This window comes from Micropterus dolomieu, linkage group LG14 (genome assembly GCF_021292245.1).
Source record: "Micropterus dolomieu isolate WLL.071019.BEF.003 ecotype Adirondacks linkage group LG14, ASM2129224v1, whole genome shotgun sequence".
Taxonomy (NCBI): domain Eukaryota; kingdom Metazoa; phylum Chordata; class Actinopteri; order Centrarchiformes; family Centrarchidae; genus Micropterus; species Micropterus dolomieu.
In genome coordinates, this window is record NC_060163.1 from 10,346,747 (window position 1) to 10,370,950 (window position 24,204).

At 41.0% G+C, this 24,204-nt stretch overlaps 2 protein-coding genes across 3 annotated transcripts; one reads left to right on the forward strand and one right to left on the reverse strand.

Moving 5' to 3' along the window:
* Positions 1–686: 686 nt before the first annotated feature.
* On the forward strand, positions 687–11,102 carry LOC123982942 (cAMP-dependent protein kinase type I-alpha regulatory subunit). 2 transcript variants are annotated; one of them, XM_046068925.1, is made up of 11 exons: positions 687–845; positions 2,522–2,737; positions 3,971–4,141; positions 4,282–4,373; positions 4,487–4,548; positions 4,646–4,692; positions 4,814–4,972; positions 5,187–5,247; positions 5,431–5,552; positions 8,092–8,173; positions 8,467–11,102. In XM_046068925.1, exons 2-11 carry the CDS (start codon positions 2,564–2,566, stop codon positions 8,637–8,639), a joined length of 1,143 nt encoding a protein of 380 aa, XP_045924881.1. In that variant the 5' UTR covers positions 687–845; positions 2,522–2,563; the 3' UTR covers positions 8,640–11,102. The 2 variants fall into 2 exon arrangements, with proteins under 2 accessions (XP_045924881.1, XP_045924883.1); XM_046068927.1 differs by lacking the exon at positions 687–845 and adding an exon at positions 946–2,013.
* Positions 11,103–12,370: 1,268 nt separating this feature from the next.
* fam20a (FAM20A golgi associated secretory pathway pseudokinase) lies at positions 12,371–23,036 on the reverse strand. Its single transcript, XM_046069875.1, has 11 exons — positions 22,259–23,036; positions 20,428–20,621; positions 19,936–19,986; positions 18,485–18,563; positions 18,266–18,358; positions 16,191–16,306; positions 15,271–15,451; positions 13,613–13,722; positions 13,418–13,499; positions 13,272–13,331; positions 12,371–13,171 (listed from the first exon to the last, which is right to left on the reverse strand). Exons 1-11 carry the CDS (start codon positions 22,627–22,629, stop codon positions 12,901–12,903), a joined length of 1,608 nt encoding a protein of 535 aa, XP_045925831.1. The 5' UTR covers positions 22,630–23,036; the 3' UTR covers positions 12,371–12,900.
* Positions 23,037–24,204: the final 1,168 nt, after the last annotated feature.

Here is a 24,204-nt window from a genome sequence, read left to right on the forward strand (position 1 = left end):
TTTGGCTAAAAACAATAAATAGGCTTGGGACAACTTGTATGTGTCCAGTTATGTTATATTTATTCATACGTTATAACGTTATATATAATATAAATCTCACAAGAGCCATATTTTTATTTTTCTCGATTATAAGCCTAGTTTAAGTAGGCTACATTTTGCTGATAACCCCTCTATACTTGTACGTAGGCTAAGTAACATTCTGAGTGCAGGAGTTATACATGTAGTTTAGTATTTTTACATTGTGATATGAGTGCTTTTATGCAAACTTACATTATTAATATAAGTTAATGTTTACTGTTTACTGTTCTGCACATTATATTGTGATCACTTTGACACATTATTTAAATGTCCGGCTGCCTGCTGAGAAAAGAGAGACCTCTGCACCATTCCTTAATGTTCCTATGAGAATTGATTTGTCTGGGGAGCCCACTCCTGACTTATCTGTCCCCCAATGTCTCTGAAAATACCCTCATGTTGGAAATCGACTGCTTGCACGCTGCGGTGTTTGCGCATCTCTAATTAAAGACACAGAGAGATTTACTGTTATCATGCAAATTGTTAATCAGATAGCAATCGATTTTTTTCATTTCTAAACTATTTCCTTGACGTCACGGTTTCCGTGCGGTCTCCTTTAAGGTTGCCAGGGGTTACGGGCTCACATGTCAGAACGAGGAGAATTGACGTCACTGACGGCTGTTGATTGGTTCTCAGCCGTATCCGGTGGGGCAGCGGTCCAGGGCTCGGGAAAAAATCGAAGCGAGGAGGATCTGGTAACGGTGCGCTTTGAGAAATATTATCCATCCCGAGTCGCTATCGAAGGGCTCGGCAGGAATTCACAGTTTCTTGTGAGTATGTGCGTTTTTTCAGTCCATGGATCATGTGACCTCTGGATAGGTGATATTTGTTTCCTCCGTCTCTCGTTTGTTTATGATAGAACTCAAGATGGCGTCATTGGAGGAGAGCTTTGCCTTTGCACGGAGCTAGCGTTAGCCAGCTAGGCATCACACTAGATACATTCTCTAACAAAACCTAGGCCAAGGATATTCGAGCCAAATTATAACACGTTTTTTATTCATTTGTATTTGTGTATACAGATTATTATAGTTTAGGGCAGGGAGTGTGTCATCATTAATTGTGCTTGCTGTTAGCTACTTGGCTGCAGCCGTCAGCCTCCTCATGAAGCCTTCCTGACCTAGACGGTGATAACGTTACAGACAGGGCATTTGCTTCACAGTGTCTCTAACAGGCGGTAGCATTTACTTAGTTTGCAGACCAATAGATGCGTTATTATCATGTATCCTCTAGCATACTCCGCTGTCACTTGTTCAGCAAGGTCATTTGTGAATCGCAGTGTTTTCTGTAATTCAATTGACAGCCCGTTTCTTAGTAGACAGCAGAGGTGGTGCTGCAGCTCAGAAACTGAATTAGTGAATTAGCACGTTAATTGTACTTTCACTAGCATAGATATTTCAATCCAAGTAAGACTTACTAGTAATGTAAGGCAGAAGATCCCTGTTGTTGGGTCTTGTCTGTAGCATTTGCTCTTAATTTATACCACCTGGTCTGAAAACAGTATCATTTATCACTATCAATTAGTTATTCCTGTGGTAGGTTTAGATTAAAACAAGCCTGCCATGTTTCCATCATGAGTGTAGCTGGTTGCATAAAGGCTGTGCCAATATCATCTTTGATAACATGGCTAGTAATCTCCCCTGCGCCTTGTCAGATTAGAAATGATTCGAATCCTATTATACTGATGCACATGCATGATACACTTGCAAGGACAGGATGGATCGGTCTGCTTGCTCCACTTGTTTACTCAAGTACTTATGTAAAATGCACATTTTGGTTTCAGCAGGGCTTTAGAGGCCTTCCTGTTTTAGACTACAAGGCTAGATCAAGCACAGAGTTATCCGAAGAAGCTTCTATCACAGAGGCTGATCACATGATCTGGGATCTGTGAGGCTATTTTTCTCCACAGCAGTATTGTGACTTGAAATTTTGAAACCCCAAGTAAGTGCATTTGCTTTTATGGTTTGGTCTGTCACACAGTGGATTGATTCTCTGGCCTTCATTTCAGGTTTAGTCTAAAATTAGGCTGTGTGTAATGTATGATACTCTCTCTCTCTCTCTCTCTCTCTCTCTCTATGATAGAGGGCTTTATTCAGGCTGGTAAAAAAGTTAAATTGTTTTGAGTAAATAAACCCAGGACAGACAGTGTGCCTTCCCCAGTTTGTTGTCTGTAGTCAGATATGTGTGATCACATCATATGACCAGTTTTCACCCATAACACTTAGAAGCTCCACAGTGCCCCCCCCCCCCCCCCCCCCCCCCCCCCCCCCCCCCCCCCATGCCTTCTCACTCTGGTTCTATTTTTCTCACATTTTCTGTCTGTCCATTTCTCATCACTGCACACACAGACACCCTGTGTTGCTCTCTGGTGATCCAGTGGATCCATGTTGTACAGTGATGACCTGAAAACATGTCCACTTTTTCACCGGTTACTCTCCACTTTCTCCAGCACAAAGGTTAGAGGTCACAGAGCAGGGTTGCGGTTGCGGTCATGGCTTCTGGAAGTACGAGCAGCGAAGAGGAGCGGAGCCTGAGGGAGTGTGAGCAGTATGTGCAGAAACATAACATTCAACAGCTGCTGAAGGACTGCATTGTCCAGCTGTGCACCTCCAGGCCAGACAGGCCCATGGCCTTCCTCAGGGAGTACTTCGAGAGGCTGGAAAAGGTTGGTGTGTGTGTGTGCTTTTTGGTTGCCCTTATTGGTCAGTGGCAAATCATTATACAGTGAAAGCTGAGCATTGTATAATATTATATTACACCAGGCTGTTATTGTCTCATAAGCCAGCTAATATTTGCCATAACAAGCTGTATTTATTTACACTTGGTCAGACTAGATTTCCTTTTTATTTCTCAGGCAAAAAAAACATCTATGACACAACGCACGGCATTGATTTTGTATGTTTATGATGTTATCAGTAAGCTTGTTAATCATGTTTTGTATAAAAGCTTCTATAACTTTAACTTTTGTTTTTTTCATTATTGCGTCTGAGAGCAGCAGTCTGTCTAAGAAACACATAACTATAGCTAGAAACTGTTTCTAACATTAAAAGCAAGCTATTTAGCATGATGGCAGTTATATTATTTTCTCTTCTCAGTTGTTTCTGTGTTTTACTTTGTTCACTCTGCAACTGTGCATAGTGGACAAAACAGTACATGCAGAACTTTCTGCACATTATACACATGCTTTTAGCCAAGAATTTGGACTTCTCAAGTGTATATGTATAGATGGGATTAGGCTTTCCGGGAGCCATGTTTAAAACTGGATGCTACATTTACTATAACTATCAGTTAAAAAAGAAACGGTTACGCAAAGTTAGTAAAACTTCATTCAAATTCATTAAATTAAATTAAAACATATAACTGCGCATACAATAGCCTGAAATTCCACAGTAACCCATGAATGAATTTTTTTTCTGAAACGGCTGCTTGCATGCTATCTAGACCCAGAAAGATGCATTCATAGGTAGCTTCCTTTTTTTGATTGGACTTTCAATCTGGTCTTTTATAGTTTATCATCCTCTTATTTATCAGATTTCTTTTTCAGATGCTCAAAGTAACCTTTAAATCATCTTCCAATTCAGTCCAATCCAACTTTATTTCTAAAGCACATTTAAAAACAACCGGGTTGACCAAAGTGCTGTACATTGACGTGAGTCAAGAAATAGACAAAATACAACACCAACAAAACAGCAACATACAGCTCATCCCGGATTAAAAGCCAAGGAGTAAAAATTAGTTTTAAATCGCAAAAAAATGTGTGTCTGTATATCTTGTGAAGTACTTTGCCTAGCATGTTATTGCACAAAAAGTCTTTTAAAAATAACCTATGAACTGCAGCAACTATAAACCATGTTGGCTGACAGTCTGCTGACTCCACCCTCTCTTCCCTCCCTTCCAGGAGGAGGCCAAACAGATTCAGAACCAGCAAAAGGCCAGCAGTTCCCGTTCAGACTCACGTGATGAGGAGGTGTCTCCCCCCATGAATCCTGTGGTAAAGGGTCGCCGGCGGAGAGGAGCCTTCAGCGCAGAGGTCTACACAGAGGAGGATGCAGCCTCATATGTCAGAAAGGTAGACAAGCCTAAAAGAGTGTTGCAACACTTAACATCTACATCAACAACCTAATACTATCAACATTATGCAAAGTTTACTTTGTTTGAAACTCTTCAGTGAGTGAAAACGTCTTAACACGTAACGTGTTGTTTTCTAAGGTCATTCCAAAAGACTACAAGACGATGGCAGCCTTGGCCAAAGCTATTGAAAAGAATGTGCTCTTCTCACACCTGGACGACAATGAGAGGAGGTACCTATCTTTAAAGAGTGTTTTTTTCTTTTTTTAAACGTCGATATAAATAAAGTTTTGATCATTGTGTAAGTGTTTTGGGCGAATCAACTCACAAATCTGTTCCTTCCCAGTGACATATTTGATGCAATGTTTCCAGTCACCTACATCGCAGGGGAAACAGTCATTCTGCAGGGTAGGCTTAAGTCTTTTGAGTGTTTAGCCGAACAAGCATTTATCTAAATCCTAGCATGTCTTTGTGTGATGCTAATAGTGTTGTTGGATGCACCCAGGTGACGAAGGTGACAATTTCTATGTTATTGACCAAGGGGAGATGGATGTGAGTATCTGATCCTCGTCAGAGAGTTTTGGAAATCAGTGTTAATATACATAAAAATACAATTTAGTGGGTGTTTTGATCACAATTTAACACTTTGGCTTCTGCTCTACTAATCTGACAGGTGTATGTGAACAATGAATGGGTGACTAGCATCGGGGAAGGAGGCAGCTTTGGAGAGCTGGCCCTGATATACGGCACCCCAAGGGCAGCTACAGTTAGAGCCAAGACCAATGTGAAGCTGTGGGGCATTGACAGAGACAGCTACAGGAGAATACTTATGGTGAGGACTAACGTAGTACTATAGTAATGTTTAACTGTAATGCAGAGAAAGACCACTTGTAATAAATATTTGTCTTTAATGTAATGCCTAGATGCAGCATCTCTCTTATTGAACTTCTAAGACTGCAACGAGTCCCTCAATGTCTTTAGTTTCATTTTAACGCAGTTACACAATTGATAATATTATTAATTATTATAAATGTTTTTCTCTTTAGGGAAGCACTTTGAGAAAGAGGAAGATGTACGAGGAATTCCTCAGGAAAGTGTCCATTTTAGGTGGGTTCATTAAAAAAAAAAAAAATCCACATAAAAATAGAAGAGGAGAAGCACGTTACTTGTGTTTGGTGCTGAGAAATAACCTGAAAGAGCATTTAAAAATATCTCACCTAAAAACAAAAGAGTTTTTTTTAGGGTGACTTGTCATTTCAGCTGAATCCTCTCTTCTGCCCCCCCCCCCAGAGTCTCTTGACAAATGGGAGCGTCTTACAGTCGCTGATGCCTTGGAGCCCGTCCAGTTTGAGGATGGACAGAAGATTGTAGTGCAGGGAGAGCCTGGGGATGAATTCTTCATCATCTTAGAGGTACACACCAACTTTCTCTCACAGACACGCACAAAATACCAGATTCACCTTTAAATTCTCAACCATCCTGGTCAATGTTTTCCAAGTTAGATTAAAATCAACGGCAGCTGGACTAGTTTGAAACACTGTGAGATGTCCTAAGTTACTTGTTTCAGTTTTTTCATGTTGCTGGTTATTATATATATTATATATAATTATTTAATCAGTTTAGGTGTTGGATCCACTTGTGACTTAATGTTGTTACATACATAGGTTTGGAGAAATGTGTCAAAAATAGACATGTTAATAAATTATATTTATCAATTAACAAAATACAAAGGGATTGAACAGAAGAAAAATCTAAGTCAAATCAGTATTTGGTGTGACCAACCTTTGCCTTCAAAACCGCATCAATTCTTCTAGTTATGTATGATTAAACAATTATACCAAACAGGTGCTGTTGATCACCAGTTTAATATTTAGGTTGAAACACAATCATTAACTGAAACAGAAACCGTTTTGTAGGAGGAATACAGCTGGGTGAGAAACAGCCAAACTCAGCCAACAAGGTGAGATTGAAGAACACAATTTACTAGGGCTGGGCAATAAAACAATAATGATAATTATCGCAGTATAATTTTCCTCAATATAATAAATGTTCAATATATCCTCAATAAATATTTGGTTTAATTCATTTAAATCACGGACAAATTAGCCTTTAATTTAATATATTAATATTTGCTGAAAAAGATTTTATCACAATAGTTTTGAATGTTCTACCTCAGATTTGTTAAGTGATCCACTGTTTGGCATCAAGTGTTTGTCACATTCTGACTATAAAGAAAAGTTTAACCACACAATGAACCATCTGGTTTCTTCAATTTTCACTAAGGAGCAAGAATCAGCCTTTAAACTTTAAAGAAATAATGATTTGACATATATCGTGATAATTATCGGTATCGAATGATATGAAATGTTTTTATCATGATAACAAAATTTTGGCCATATCTCCCAGCCCTACAATTTACTGTCAAAAGTCATACACCATGGCAAGACTGAGCACAGCAACAAGACACAAGGCAGACAGGGGTTTCCAGATAGAGCGTCCAAGCTCTTTTGAAGAAGCACAAAGAAACGGGCAACGTAGTGGACCGTAGACTCAGTGGTTGGCCAAGGAGACTTACTGCAGCGGATAGTGGTACAACGGATGACAAAACTCAAGTGTAGCCGTGTAGTCTGTCTGTATTCGCTACTCTGTAATCTCACTCAGTGTCTCGCCCACGGCATTATCTGATAGGTTACGCATCATGAGTAAGAGCCTATCAACACTTGTGAGACAGTAGCTGCAGCGGAGCTGCAGATATTACTGAAACGGGAATAAACATCACAATCTATGATCTGTTTCTATGTTGACAAGCATCCCAGTGTCCCTGTTACACCACTGAATATGCAAATAGAAATGGGGTCCGTACGGTCAACTACAAGCCGTTGCACCACTAGCAGCAGATAAAAGACACATCTTGCCCTTCGCAGTCGGAAGATGTCCAGCAGTGCCATCAGCTCAGAGCTGCAGAAAACAGGACTGGTACACCTATCTACTGTCTGGAGAAGTCGGGTTAGCCAAAAAGCCACCTCCGACATGAAAACAAGGCCAAGCGACTCAACTATGCACAGAAACACAGGATCTGGGGTGCAGAAAAATCCTAGCCAGGAGTCAAAATTTGAAGATATTTGGCTTCACCAAAGGGCTGGAGAGCGGTACAAGAATGAGTGTCTGCAGGCAACAGTGAAGCATGGAGGAGGTTCATTGCAAGTTTGAGGCTGCATTTCTGCAAACAGAGTTAGTGATTTAGTCAGAAATAATGGACTCCTCAATGCTGAGAAGTACAGGCAGATACTTATTCGTCATGCAATACCATCAGGGAGGCATCTGATTGGCCCCAAATGTATTCTGCAGCATGACAACGACACCAAACATTCAGCAAAAGTCATTAAGAACTATCTTCAGTGTGAAGAAGAACAAGGAGACCTGAAAGTGATGGTATTGCCCCCACAGAGCCCTGATCTCAACAACATCAAGTCTGTCTGGGATTACGTGAAGAGAGAGAAGAAAGTGAGGCCTCTTACATCCGCAGAAGATGTTTGGGCCAACGTACCTGCAGAGTAAAAAACTTGAGTGACCACAAAAAATATTGATTTGATTTTCTTCTGTGCATTCACTTTGCATTTTTGTTAATTGATAAATATAATGTAGTAACATGTCTATTTTTGAAAGCATTCTTACTCTACAGCATTTTTTCCACACCTGCCTAAAAACTTTGCACAGTACTGTATCTTCTTTTGTGGCTCTTTTAAACTATTTCAACCAATTTGTTAACCAGCCTTACACGCCCTCTTGTGGCGATGTGAAAATCTTGTCTCACTCCTCAACATATATTTGTTCCTGAGCTGAAATGATTAGTCAATTGATTGATTAGTCGATCAACAGAAAATCAAAATGTAATGTAAAATGCAACAATATGACAGGTGTGTGTGTGTGTGTGTGTGTGTGTGTTTTCAGGGTTCTGCAGCCGTGTTGCAGCGTCGCTCAGAGAACGAGGAGTTTGTGGAAGTGGGGAGGTTAGGACCATCTGACTATTTTGGTAAGAACTAAATTATTGTCACAGCAATCTTTTATGTAATTTATTTAATTCATATAATTTTTTGGTACTGTTGTAAGTTAAAAAAAATGGAAATAATGCAGTAGTGGCACTCATGACATTCTAAGAATATATTATAACTATGACAGAGTCATACACTGTGTATATGTTTCTTGTTCTAGACAAAAAAACGTTGGGTTTGTCAAAGACGTTCTTTTTTTAATGAATTGCAAATTTAGTTTTTTGAGGATTTTAAACTGTGTGTATGTTTTTGTGTGTGTGTGTGTGTTCTCCAGGTGAGATCGCTCTGCTGATGAACCGTCCCCGCGCCGCCACCGTGGTCGCCCGTGGCCCCCTGAAATGCGTCAAGCTGGACCGGCCCCGCTTCGAGCGCGTCCTGGGTCCCTGTTCAGACATTCTCAAACGTAACATCCAACAGTACAACAGCTTCGTCTCGCTGTCTGTCTGAAGGGGTGCGTCTCTCCCTGCCCTCCCTCCCTCTCCTTCCGCCCTTTTCCCTCTTTTTATTTTATATTTTTTTTTCCTTTTAGACCCAGGGTCCACAATGCAATTTGCTTTTTGTCACTTTCTTCTTCTTTTCTGTTTGCTTTCCTCCCTTTTGTTTTCTTTTGTTTTACACACAGAGATCATTTTGTTGTAACCACCCGTCACGCAGACGTGACTTTCAGCCATTCACCAGCGCTTGTACCAGCTGCTGTACGCTACCTTGTAGGCACAGTTACATCACATGTTACCTATGTTATATATGTATTAGCTGGTTACACTTTCTTTTTTTAGACTTAAACACCAAGCTGGATTGTTGTGAGATCTGAAAGACATTAGGGTTTCCGACTGACGAGACAGGACAATCAACCTTTACATGGCGCTTTTGGTGAATTTGTTATGGATTTATGTTGTAGATTGAAGTGAAGAGAGGACTGCTTCTTCCCCGTTAAAGAGCTTCCTTTTTGACATCAGTTAGCCTGATTATATAGACAGCGTAGAGCAGAACCTAGAATACTGTAGAAGGCAGAAAGAATATGATTGCATCAAACTTTGTCAGACATTTTTAGGTTTCAGCTATATGATGGTTGTACTTACTTATTGTTTTTGGTTACCTTTGATTGGTATGATGAAACACGGATGAGTCTGTTTTGCTGAGTTCTAGACAGCTTGCACAACGTACGTTTTTTGTTTTTTATTTTAATGTGCAGCTACCAGGCTAGTGCCAAATGTCTAACTGTCACAACGCAAAGATGCATAGCCTTGGAAATGCCATGCGTGTTCTGTTCCCTGACTATTTGGAGCTCCAAACAGGAAGTAGTTATAACCCTTATTGTCCTCGTAATCGGTAGAACGACCATACAATAACTGCCTTGACTACTCTGAGGAAGAAATAAAAAAAAAAAAAAAGAAAGGAAAAAAAAAAAAACAAGAGTATTACGTGTATTTCAGTATTCAATTTTTTTAGTATATACCAAATAACTTGGTCACTCTTCTGCTATGGTTTGTAATCAAAATGTTATCATAGTATAGTTAAAATGATCATAGTTATATTATTATCATTGACTAAATGATAAACTTATGGTTTGGAGTGATGGTGATCTTAAAAAAAACAAAACAAACAAAACGTTTAACTGTCTTTTGTAAACACTTATTTTTCCATAAATTCTATTTTAGGTGTCCAGTGCCACAAAGTAAATAAATGCTTCTTCTTGTCAACTGACAAAACAGTATGTAATTGTATTGTGTAAAACGTCTTGGGATAAAACTTTTTAAAAATAGATCAAATGGCTAATTAAAGGTTTATTGAAGTGAAGTCTTGGAAAAAAAAAAACAAGATGGTTTACGGATTTCAGGACATCGGAAGTATTTATGTATCAAAGCATCGCAGGTGAGCTGACAGGCAATGTGAGCAGATATTTATTTAAAACTAGTGTCATTGCTTATTGCCTGTTGAAAAGGTGGCTATATTTTCATCAGAGTAGCTTGTGATCTGTTCTTTATGCTTATTTGGCATGATGTTTTAGGCATCCAGTGATCCGGTATGAATGGAAGCGTGTATTAAAAAGCGCGGCCTGCGGCTGCGTGCAGAAGCGGGATCTTATTATTATTATTTGGTTTGTTACGCCCAAGCTTAACTGCTTCATGACTATTTAGATGGCATAAAATGTTTAGTCTGTCTTTTATTTTGTTTTTATTTTTTAAAGATCTTTACCAAATCATACAATGTTGACTTCTGGATTATAGGCTTAACTCTTCATTCCTGCCTCACTTGTCTGTTACCAGAAATGACATAGAACCAGTCACATGTCCGTTTCAATTCTATCTCATTCAGAGCACTTGCTTGGAATCAAGGCGAATGTTTGTATGTCCCAAAAGATTTGACTTTAGTGCCGATTGCAGGGTAGTCAGGTTAGTGAGAAGAGTTTTTGTCAATGGACATGAGTGTATTTTTCTTTACTGTTTACTTGATCATCTTCATCTGGTCCCCCCTAACCCTGAGGTCATCCTCGTGGATTTGGTTACATGTGGATTTGTGTCCATTGACAGCACATCCTGTTTGTTCTGATTCACAGGAAATGACTCCGTTAGGGGCGAAGGTTTGACTCGCCTTCGTCAAAAATATTGTTTTCATGTAAATAGCGGCATCATCGGTTTTAGTCCAAAATGTTTTTAAACCACACTGCAATCGTCCCGGTTTGCCTTAGCTTACCTAACCTGGGCTTACAGTAGTAGTCAGTCACTCCTGCTAGCCCGACCTTCAGTGAGTTTGTTAGGCCTGCAGTGCAGAGAACTGCAGGCGATCAGAGGACCATTCTTTTTCTATTCTACCCTGTATTCAGTTTGACCTCCTGTATGTGCAAAGATGTTTATCCTTTTGGTATAGATTGTTCCAGATGGCAGTTTAAGCAATAAAAAGTAAAAATGATTCAGCTTTGTCTCCGGTTTTGTCCTTTCTTTTTTTTAAGACTTACTGTACTGAAACTGGGCATTTACTCTAACTAACTAGTTTACATGATGTGGAATGTATTTTGAAGACATTGTCACTAATATGTAAAGAGGGTGTAAAGTGGCTGTGATCTGTCCACCAGGGGGAGACATGTTCCCTCATGATAATTGGTATTTAGTCCTGCACCAAAACATATATTAATAGTCCTGTTTTATTTTAAACTGTAAATGTTTACCTTTGCTTATTCCTCCTCTCATTATTTTTAAACATGCTCTGTTTGGTTAATAATACATGATATCACTCTGTTTTTTCCTTTTAAGAGGATTTTTATGACTTTAAACCACTTAGGTCATTTTTCCATGCAGTGATATTTTCAAATAATGAGCAAAAACTTCATTATGAACAATTGCACTTGGCATTGGGAAGCACCAACATTTACTGCTTTAATATTGTTGCTGTTAATTAGTTGGAGTTGGGAAAGGTTCAGTCTGTTCCTTAACATCCTAATCATTAGTGAATCCTAGTCATTCTTCATTTTCCACAGGAGTTAAAATATTCCTGCTGCTAGGTTTTAATGGAGTTATACTGTATACATGCTGTGGTATGAAGGTATTTACCTGGGGTAGAGAGCACATTTTATGATACTGCTTGTCAGCCTTCCTGCCTGCTATGTCAGGCATATGTCTGACTTTATTTGGCATGACTCACAAACTCTTAAGATCTTAAAAATAGTTGTGGTTATTCGTCTGACATCACATCACACTGAGACCTGCAACGTATCGGGTTTGTCAGATGACAACAAAGAAAATAATGAAGTCCAAAGCTCAGACATGTTCAGAGGAAAACGCATTCACAGATTTATAATAGCAAAAAGTTGGCTTAGTTAAGAATTATTACCAGTGGTTACCACATATTTCTCAGTTGCTTTAGGTTTCTCTGTCTCAGCCTGTTTTTAGTTGACACGGCTGTCGTAAAGCTGTTTAAACACTGATGAGACAGAAGGATTACCAGTCTGGAAAAACGGGGTGGAGTAGACTGAAAGGCTGTTCAATAGGTAGCACTTTCCTCAAAGACACACACACACACACACACACACACACACACACACACACACACACACACACACACACTTCTGTTACTTGCAGGTGACAACTTATTTTGAAAGCTTGCACTATGCCATCCCATAAAATGACTTTATTTTATAATTATAACTTCAAATGGACACACAAAGCTTTCTTTCCACAATATTCAATATATTCATTTATTTGACTGATCCAGTGCATCACAGCTCTCATATAAATAATTATTCCATTGCTGAATGTGACAGTGAGAGAGCGCCTATGGCCTCATGTATCAGTGAAATATTCTACTGTTGCTACTTTGTTTTTACTCTCCCAGCTAATTTTCCAGGTGAAATTGGTCTTTAATTGTTCCTTAAAAGGTCTTAATTTACTTCCATTTTATGACTTTATGAAAGGGCATAAAATGTACCCTTGGGGGAATTTATGACCATGAGAGAAACAAAAGGAAATAAAAAGTAATGGCTTTCTCTGTGATGGGAATTTGATGCCTGCAGTGATTCAAGTTCTGAACCTCCACAAAGCAATTACTTCTGTCTCTGACAAGCTGCTCTGAAGATTTCACAGTGTGTCCATTTATGGCTTCTTCTTAAACTGTCTGAGCCTTATTTGCTCACGATTTGACTGTGCTTCATCATGAAGTCCTCTGCGATACAAAGAGCAGCAATGAGGAGGAACCAGGACCCTTGTTTCCTCTGTTACCTGACCTGTTTCGTCTCTGTGGCAGTCTGAGGTTTCGCTGATGATTTGACAAAGTCCTTAGTGATCACCTCGTCCTCACCCAGCCGCCGGACGCAGCGCTGGACCACTCGGAGGACCTTCTGTAACCTACGGTCCAGTGCTAAGAGGTGGGGGTCCGTAAGGATCGGCTGTAAGGGGTCTCCCTCCAGGGACTCCCTCATCACATCGCTCAGCCTGAACTCAGGTTGGGCCAGGAGCTGGAGCCGCAACAGAGTGGAGCGCTTTATCCTGAGGAGGAAGAGAAAAGCGGTTCATTTTCCTCGCAAAACTTCTTTGTTTCTTTAAAAATGACATTTGATCTCCATTATAAATCCACAAACGATCTTACATGCAGCACTGAGATAGCGGAGCCAGAATGGAAATCTCATCTTGAGAGTGCTTCCCAAACCTGAGCACAAGAATGTGACAAGGAAATGAAACTACAAAGCATCATTTCACAGTAATAATATGTGTTCTGTGATGTTTTTGTCTCACCCTCGGGCATTGTCCAAGTGGAGGAGGAAGCCTTCATCCCCAAATTTGGTAAAAATCTCATAGTGATGCCTGTCCATGTTGCCTGTAACATAGGGAAAAAAATGTTACAGAAATATATAGAACAATTACAGACAGTGAAAGTTCTAGTGCTCATGTCAATAATAGATGATAGTAGTACGTAGTGGTATACAATACTCGTAAGGAAGTCGAAGATGGACATGTCTATGATGTTGAGGAGCCTGTTGCCTGAGTTATAGGGATACAGCTGCTTTATGGTGTCACAGAAGAAGGGATTCACTTCCCACCTTTAAAAACAGACACACATAAATACATAAATGACATCATTCACCAGTTGTGATCCGGGAACTGTTTTTAACCAGACCCCTCCGTTTCCTTACAACCATTTTCTGCATTCTTTAAAGGTTCGATGTGCAAGAATTCAGACTACTCTCCACCTTGACTCAAATTCATACTCCAAAAAGATAGGGGGCAGCATATCACATATCAGGTAATAATTGCGGCTAACTGCCATTAGCTAGTTAAGGGAATGTTTTAAAGTCTTAAATTTCTTAAAGAGGTCATATTATGCTAATTTTCAGGTTCATAATTTTATTTAGGGGTTGTACCAGAAGAGGTTTACATTACAAAAAACACCATATTTTTTTGCACATTGCTGCAGCTCCTCTTTTCACCCTGAGTGTTGAACGCTTCGTTTTAGCTACAGAGTGAGGCATCTTGCTTTTACAAAATCTTTGTTGGGGTTTGAACATGCGCAATTCCTAGTTAAGGACTACTAGCCAATCAGAAGCAGAGTAGGGCAGGTCGCGAGAAACCGGTAAACACGGCTTCGGTTCAGCTGTATATGTTCCTCTTACCAGCTTAGCAACGTGGACTGGAGCAAGAGTTTCAGAGTGGAGAGTTATTCATTTGTAACAAAAGTATATTTCATTCACAAAGTTATAACTGTGCTCTGTCTCTGCATCACAGTAAGACCTTTTTCATTTCCATTGACTGCCTGCAGCGTAGCTAGTGTTTGAACGGGAGAGGAGAGGCAGCAGGCGGACGTCTTGTCACCGTGTGCTGCAGCTCAGTGTTTTTCCACCGGTGTTTATGAGGGCGTGTCGGACTAGTCGCTAGGCGAACATTATGACAAGTATTGCGCTGTGATGTCACAGCAAAGCAGAAGAAAAGGCTGGAGTACAAACAAGCTGTCTTCAAGCAGTTCAGAGCTTTTTTCTGTGGGAGATGGGAACTCCATTTGGGTGGACTTTGGGCTTTTTCACTTTGCAAACCTATTACATGCACAAAAAAGGTATATAACTCAATAAAGGAGAGGGAAAAAGCTAAAAAGCATAATACTACCTCTTTAAATTCTTACACGTTGCACCTTTAAATGGATACATATGTACATTCCTACAATTGTGAGATATTATTATAATAATGTAACCAGCCTCTATACTGCATTTTACATTGTAGGTCACTGAAGTGGATTTCATGGGAAACCCGCTCAGCAGATTTATGGCACCAAACAGGAAGTCTGGTGCAAATTGACTTCACAGTTTACAGAAATAGTGGATGGTGTAACAAAGAAAGGGTGAAATTAAAAAATCCACCTCTTTTATCCTTAATTGGAAAAGCCTTTGACCAAAGAGATAAACATCCAATTTGATTCAGCATCGACAGGATTTATGGGAAATCTGGTCTTTTTGAAAAACACTGGAATCTGACTGGAGGCCACCAAATGTCTCAACCGCAGTTGGATTATAGTCAGTAAAAGTAAAATATACCACAATCTTCCCATTGAGCCAAACAAGACAACAGTTTATCAAGTACTGCGTGTAAGGAGGTCTTACTCTTCTCGTCCAGTGAAGGTGTAGGAGCGTATCCAGGGGTTGGGGATGGAGATGCGGGGAGCGATGCTGAGGCCGGGCAGGTAGGCAGACAGGGAGCCCTCCAGCAGGTCGGGGCTCCCGCACACGGCGTATTCCGTCTTACACACATACAGGCACTTGGCGAAGAAACATGTGTTATTTGCTGTTGAGAAGCAGAGCAAAATGGTGAAATACAAAATCAGTTTCCTGCCCACATACGGTTACATGCTTTTTGATCAGCTCTGTCCCTTTCCCTCCAACTGCATGCTGTGTCACCAGCCAGAAAAACATCAAACCACAAACAAAATACCTCACAGACAGGCTTAGATATGCCCTGTTTGTAAAGTAGATGTTAGTAAGTGTTACTAAATATCTGGTATTGGCATGATATAAATGAAACATGTCACTACGCTGCTGAACATGGTCTTAAAAACAACTTAGAACAGTTAAATACAATAAAAATAAAGGGAAAACGGCACAAAATATCCAAGCTTCATTAAACAAATACTGGAACTTCAAAACTTCTCGAAGATTCTCAGAAAAAAACTCTATGAACCCAAACAAGTGACACAAGCTGCTGGATGCATGAAGCAAATAGTTGGACATTTTGGAAACTTTTCTTATCCACTTTCTTGCCAAGAGTTAAGGGAGAAGATTGATACCACTCTCATGTCTTTCCGTTCGTGGTTATCTTAGTTTAGCCGGTTTTCATATTTTGTTTGTTTAATGCATACAAAAAACAGTCATTATGCTAAGATAAGCTAACTCTAAGCTAACTGACTGCTCCATACATAGTGTACAGACATAATAGTGGTATGAATCTAACTTTGCAAAAAAAGTGAATTAGTGTATTTCCCAAAATGTCAAACTATTCCTTTAAAAGAGGCCTGCTGGCTCTTTACCTGGTGAGGTGAAGAAAACGGCTCGTAGGTCTTCGTTGTGTGTGACTTGGAGGACTTCTCCTGTGAGGTTCACCAGCCTGCCAGCCACCGGCGGGACTCTCCGGAAATCCAGGATCCTAACAAATAGGTCGATGAGATTCAGAAGAAAACCCCTAAAGAAATAACCTATCTCGGTTTCTTTTGTAAGGAATTTCGCACAGTTCATTCCTACATAAATACACATAATGTGAACTATCTGAAGATGAGGGTGTCTTTATCTCTGCCTCCATACCTCATTTCACAGGAGCCCACGGCTAATTTTCACTGATCCTTATCAATGACGTGTCATATTGACAGTCTCGGCGTGTAATTTAGCTGGCTGCGTTCATATACACTATCAAGAGCTTATACCTCCCCGAAGGCCATATTTTTGTCATGTCTCACAAACAGTAATCAAACAATCACTGTGTGAAGCTGAATGGCGGTTTCTCATATCGTCAGCATTCCCCAACTGCTGATTGCTGGTGATAATGATGATGGACTCCTGGCAGCCAGCACAGACACAACAACAGAGAGAGACAACATGCCGCTACAGATTAAAAACACACCGCTATAAATTAACAAATAGGAGAGAGAGGAGAAGTGATCTGTCTGTCACCATGTGTTCTTACATTGTAAAGACTAATAGATAAAATATATCAATATACAGTATAAGAATGACTGTTCAGAATTATATTGATTGTTTGAGTTGTTGACGTGGCACTCCTGTTGTTTTCTGTCTGGTGTGGTGAAGTGATGACTGTGTTTCAGACTGAATCACCTCACATCAGCTAATGTGCAATTACACAAAGACAAGTGTGTGTGTTCTTGTGTTTGTCCATAGCTTGTGTTGTATGCTAGTTTGGAAATCCTGGGCTGGGCAAACATGTTGCAATCTTTGTGTGGGCTGGGTGGTGTATTTAATTTGGCACTGGGAGACTTAGTTTTATCTATTTGTTTGAGACAATTTAGCATTTTTAGGATTTTTTAAAAATGACTGGATTTTGTTTCAGTTCATGAGTGGTATGAATGTTGCCTCTATCTCTTTAAGATTACAAACTAATTTCATCATTGCTCCTCTAAGACACAATCAGTTAGAATGTGTTTGGTAATGTCACTGATTTTTTTTAACCATACAAATGTGAACAACCTTCATCCACTCTAATAGCACTTTTACACATCAGTGCTGAGACATTTCATCCAAAACCACAAATGTTAAGCTAATGGTGACGCTAGAGGAGAAGTCAGTAGATCACCAAAGTCAGTAGCATTCTTCCTGCAGGGACCATGAATGTGTGCACAGAATTTAATGTCTATTCAATAATTGTAGAGATATTTCTGCCTGGACCAAAGTGGTGGGTTGACAGACTGACATTGCCATCCCTAGAGCCATGCCACTAAATGTAAATGTAAATGCTCCGTACTTGTATAGCGCCTTTCTAGTCTTTTTGACCATTCAAAGCGCTTTTACACTACATCTGCATTCACCAGTCACACACATTCATACACTGAGCCTAAGTGCTCAAACGGAAACTAACATTCACACTCATTCATACACTGGCGGAATAGCCGCCAGGGGCAAATCGGGGTTCAGTATCTTGCCCAAGGACACTTCGACACGCAACCAGGGGGAGCCAGGGATCGAACTGCCTACCTTCCGATTAACAGCCAACCCGCTCTACCTCCTGAGCCACAGCCGCCCCTAGCTCTCCAGTATGTTACACTGCTGCTTACAATCATTGGAAACCATTATTAACTAATTTTTACTTGCTCGTTTTAGTTTTACATTCGCATCACGGATTGTGCATTTAAAATAAAGGGCCCAAAGACAAACATTTGTAGCACATCAGTATGCACCAGAACCATAACTTGGAGCAATAAAATGACAGACAGTGCAGCAAAAACTAAAATTACCCCCAAGCACCACTGCCGCCACTCAAGCACAAATTCACTGCGAGACCACTTAAAATACACAGAGTGTAAAACGGGATGATAGTAAAACAGGAAAAAACAAATTCAGTGATAAAGAGCATTGTGAGTGAACAGGAGGGCTGCACCTGTCCAGGTGAAAGGCAGCAATCTCTGCATTGTGCCTCTGGAAATCGACAAAGTAGAAGACGTCTTCTGGAGTCTCCTCGTCCCTCTGCTGCCTGACACGAACACACACACACACACACACACACACACACACTAAGTCAAGACGTACACAGTGATCAAGCTGTCTGTGAAATAGTCTGTAGTATAAAATCAACAGTACACATACTATCATGTCACACCTCATTGGTTTGAACATGGCTTTAGCAAAGTTTTGCATCTTCAGAGCCAGTTTCAGGTGGTGTCCACTGGGCTTCACAACTAGAGAGGAGAGTCCAAAAGAGAAAGAAACATGAGATGCTCACTCATGTCGAGTACACAGTAGTGGAGATCAACCAACTTTATATCACACATTTCCTTTACGTTATGTAGAAACTGACTCCCACTTTACATTGTGTCTGCTTTTGGGTTTGAATGTTAGCAAGTGTTAAGTAAACACTGAGCATTGTTAACGAGTCGTATTTGGTTTTCAGCTTAATGCCCCAGGGGCCAGTTCAAACTAGATCTGCCTGTTCCATGTGATAAAGTAATTGGGGGGTTGGTCACACAGCTTGTGCTCTGCTCTCTCTGTCTGGCTGTATATTATGTCACAGCTGTACACCAGACTAACCACACACACGCATTCCCCCTGCTGCACTCTGTGAAACTCCTGAGTATTAATAGTTAACAATCATAAAAAGGTTTACAATCTCTACTTTTTTTCTGGAAATGAATGAAAAGAGGACCAAACTGGCATAGCCTTCATGGCCGACGAAGACTGTCGCTCTTCGGTTACTGAAATAATGAGAAAGTCTTTTAAGGTTAAATTTAAACCGGCGGGACAGATTGTTTTGTTGCATTTCTTCTTGGCAGTAAATGATGTTTGCGTGGTCAGCCACTTCACTGTGCTGAGGAGCCACAGAGAGGACATACAATAAAAAATATTCTTGCTGAAATACTGAATAATATAGCTCTTTTTGCCACCCAAATCTGCTTTTATGTTCATATTTCTGCTTGAAAAAGTATAGTACAGCCTTTACACATGCATTTATATTCATTATATGAACGCCTTATTACTTATACTTTGCCAGCAGCTAGCTGCATCATTATTTCATCCACCATATCATATGCTAATTTCTTGCAACAGTAACATCTATTAAAAAAATACTTTTTCAATTATCCATCCATACATTTGCAGCTTTGGCTTGCGTGGTGTTCAGAGGTACAGTAGGAGATGACAGCATAGGTAGTGGCTGGTGTGTAGGCTGAAGCCTGGAAATGTTGGCTTCCCTCAGAGCATGCAGACATCAAACATTTAATTAAGAGTTTTGCTCTTTGAACATGAACGAATGCCTGTTTTTTTTGCCCCAGAGCAAGTGTCTTACACAGACAGAAAAATCTGAATTTTAGTGCCAAATGAAAACAAAATCCTTGCCATCACAAAGGCAGCAGTGTGTTTGTCTCTGATGGTGCCGCCAAGCACAGCAGAAAAGATGGGAAACAAAAAGAGGGAGACAAAGGGACTAGTCAGAGATCTAACAATCATGTTGTTACACGTTGTACACAAAATATAGAGCTACACAGCATGAGACATGAGACAAGGAACATCAAAACCATCGAAGCCTAATTTAATTCAGTGATAAACTGACCATACCTTGGGTACAATCACATGCTCCTTTAAGGGCCTTCTCATCTTGAGTGTAATCTGTAAGAGATAACGGTTTGTTAGCTCATAATTTAGCACACATTGATCAAAAAGGCGCTATAGCATTGTAACAATAATTCACCACCAGAAGAATTTAGACACATATTCAGTCTCTACAATCCAGCAAGATGTCCACTAAGTCAGAAAACTACTCTTTTACTTTATGGCACAAAGGGATATTGTTGAATGGCACAAAGCAAGAATAAAGCTCTGAAACTTTACAGATTCACATCATTTCATATGGCAAAAAGCTATATATATATTTATATATTTATAAGAAATGTGGTCTTAATTTTGACTTGAGATACAGTGGTACAAATAGTGACAATATGTGACAAAGCCTTCTGGGTGGCAACCGTTTGTTTTTAATCCAAATGTATGTGATTACAATTCATTTCACATAAAGATGTTTTAAATCCCATCCATCCATCCATCCATCACCTGCGCTGACGACTGTCATGCTCTGCATCTCCTTGAGTAGTTGTGGGATAGCGGGGTCATCGCGGGAGTACAGAGCGTAGCGGCTTATTCCCAGGTGGAACTTCAGCCAGCTGGCGTCGGGGTCAAAGGTCACTTCATGTTCGTTCACAGTGATGTTGGACAGGGCCGCTGCCTCACTGTAGAGTTTCATATGTCTGAGGAGTGAGAAGCCGTACAGAGGTCAACTTTAACAAAACAGTCCGGACAGAGTACAAGTGCAATCACACATTTTCTTGCTGTAGAGAGGATGTGAATGCCATGTTACATAAACAACTGTGAGGCAGCCGAATGAAAGAGACCAGGGCTCTTGCAAAACCTGGATTGGCAAGCTTTAAAAAAACACCCTCTGCTTGGGAATTACAGGCAGGCAAATTAAAATCACTTCTTGCAACATTTTGTGTAGGCAGTATTTTATTTTTGGAAAGACCACAGATTTGGAACGGTACTTGATGCCAGAAATCTGTGTGGTAAAGTGCATTCAACAGGTTTTCTTCACAGCAGGTCTTACAATGTGTTTAGTACAGACATCTATTGAATTCATTACGCACACTCTGTTTTATACATTTATTTGCCCATTTCCCCCTGTAGCCCAATTTTCATTTACATATAGAATTTTATTAGTTATCTAATGGGCTCTTTATTGTTTTTAAAAGCATTTGTAACACAAATGTGAATTCCAAAAGCATCCTCTCCTCTCTGCTGTAATTGAAGCCTGAACCAGACCCCCAAAAAATCTCCTGTGAATTGGGCCCCACATCGCCAGCGCTGACCGCACTGAGTGGGACCGTCATCTACCAAACCCAAACAAACTCCATCACAGGCTGGATAAAGCCCAGAGATAATAAAGCAAAGGAATATAAATAGGATTTGTTCATCGCTCATCCTACTGAGCCATCAGTCGCCCAGCGAGCTGAAGTGACAGATCAGGGTAATCAGGACAAGGGATAAGTGCAGACCACAGACCACAGTGTTGAATCAAACAGGAGAAACAAAGAGGAAATGGAGAGTGTTTCAGTGGTGCAACGTTTGCCAGGAAGCATGCAAGTAAGCACGCAAATAAAACCAGTTGTCATTTGAGAAGCCCTTGTCAAAAAGCTCTTCTATGTGTGTTTGCAGTGTTAAGATGCGGCTGCAAGATATAAACAAGGCTTTGGGCTATCCATTGTGTTTGTTTAGTCTTTTTTTTTCAAAGCAGCTGAGAGGAGATCCATTGCTCATATTTCTTCTGATTTTCCACTGTAAGAGCCCAAAATCTGTATCTCTCAGAGGGAGTGCACTGTGTCAGGATAGACAGCCTCGTGAGCCAAGACAGCTACGGCTCCCACAGATTATGATGGGCTTTAGCAGCTTTAAATCCCTGTTTACCTTAAAAAGAGCATTGCAGAGGCGAGCGCTCGCAATGACATGTTTGTGAGGGTTTTCTGCCACCAGCTTTCATGACGCACAGAAGTGTCTACACAATCTGACGTCTGTCTGTGGGTGTATGTCTGTTATTGTGAACAAATGCTGTTCAAGTGTGTTTATGTGCGTGGATGTGTGTTTGTGTGCATCTGCTGAGGGTTTGGCCGTAATGTCAGTGAACCCTGCCCCCTCTACCACAGTCAAGCCCAAACACGTGCTTCACAACACAGTGAAATCTTTTTCTCTTCTTTCACAATAAAGTTGAGTAACACGTGAAAAAGTCCCATTTAGTTAGTTGTCAGGCCATCACAAAACCAACTGCACTGTGGGCAAAATAAGCAACATCTATATGTGATCTTTAAAATCTTGACAAACTACACAAGTAACTGACCTTTCCCAGCGTGACACCTTCCTCCTGTAGTACTCCATCAGCTGCTCCCCCTGCAGCAGCCTCTCCTCCGGCCCCAGCACCGGAGTCTGGATGTTGTACAGAGGGTGAGCAAACAGCCTCCCCAGCTTTGAGCCCCCATCTGTGGGTTCAGATGTGGTGCCATCCAGGGGCGGCACCGAAGTCCAGTTGTAGAGTTGGGGGGTGGCGAGACCCCCGTGCCTGGGAAGGGTTAGATTTCTGGGGCCGCATGAGCAAAAGTGTCCCGATCCTTGCCCCACGCTCCGCAGCTTTGGCAGGAGGATAAAGTAGAGGTCAGCGGAGAAGATGGCTGTGAGGGTCGCAGCCAAGAAGAGACGGTCTCTCCTCATCATTTTAACACGGAGAGGGGGAAATATAGATAGAGAAAGCTGAAGAAAGTCCTGACTATGTGCTGCTCCAGAGGGTGTGAGGCATCACTTGTCGGGCTGCATCCAGTGTCTCACACAGTCAGCCAAGGCAGTGGCGAGAGGTAAGCAGCCAGAGGTTGGTCCAAGTCTCTCTCTTTCTCTTCTCTATCTATGTGTTTCAGTCTGTTCCTTTCAGCCTCACTATTTCTTTTCCCTTCCTCCTCATCCTCCTCCTACTCCTCCTTCTCCCCCTCCTCCTCCCTTGGCCGCGACTAAAGAGAGAGCCGAGCTGAAAGCGAGCATGTGTGTGCAGCGGTAACCGACAGTTTGGCTGCTTCCAGGGACATGCTGACAAGAGAGAGCGGGAGTGTGCTTATGTGTGTGTGTGTGTGTGTGTGTGTGTGTGTGTGTGTGTGTGTGTGTGTGTGTGTGTGTGTGTGTGTGTGTGTGTGTGTGTGTGAGAGAGAGAGAGAGAGAAAGTAGATAGGTGTGTGTGTGTGTGTGCAAGTATGTACACAAACATTAAATGAAAGGTTAGCAGATTGTGGATGAGTGCAATGAGGGTGTTAAATAACACACACACACACACACACACAAATACACTCGAAGGGTTAAAGCTGAAGGACAAAGATTGGCAGGAAGATTGTGAGTGTGTAAGTGTAAGTTTACAGGTGTTTGTATAAAAGTGTGTGGGTGTGTGAGTGCCTGACTTGCCTTGACATCCCTTTTTTTCCAAAGAAGGCGTGGTGACAAATCTCTCCTCCTCCCAAACCTATCATGCCATACCTTAAACTTAAACTTTCATCCTCTTTGTCATCTTTGCCACCTCTCTCCGCCCTCCTCTCTTTCTCTGCCTTTTTCCTCCACAGACCTCCACTCTGTTTGACTCCAGGCAGAAATTCTCTGCTGCACTTTCCTGCCTGCTGCAGTTCCCACACGTGAATCCCTCACTTCCTCCCTGTCATGCTGTTCTACAGAGAGAAGTTCAGAGGAGGCAGCGCTGGAAATAAATACAAGTTCTTGCACAACTTCAAATGAGGAAACACACAGGGAAAACTGACCTCCCTGATTCCTTGCGAAAACATTCAGTGTGTAAATTACGATCGCAGCTTGTTGCCTGTTTCGGCTCTAAAAGCCGTAAGCTGCTTCATACCGAAGCAGTGAAGATCTCACAGGGCATTTCCCAGCCGGCATCTGTGCTGTTACTGTGGTATTTTGGAACATCTGCCGTCTGTTTGTGTGTGTATGCGTGCGTGTTTTGGTGTGTGGAAGTCTGGCAAAACTACACATTTATGTCTGGGAGTTGTTCTCCAGGGTGTTTTATCCTCTCTGAAGAGAAAACAGGCTGAGAGAAGTCCTCACTGATGTTGGAAATTAGTGAAAGGAAGCTTTAACCTGCCATTTAGCCAAATTGTAGATGAGATTCTGTTTTGCCTCCACACACACACACACACACACACACACACACACAGTGTGTGACTGCCTCCTATAAGGTTTTTTTCCACAGCTACAAAAACAAAAAGAGACGCTTTTGTTGTTCTTTTGACCCAAATACATGAC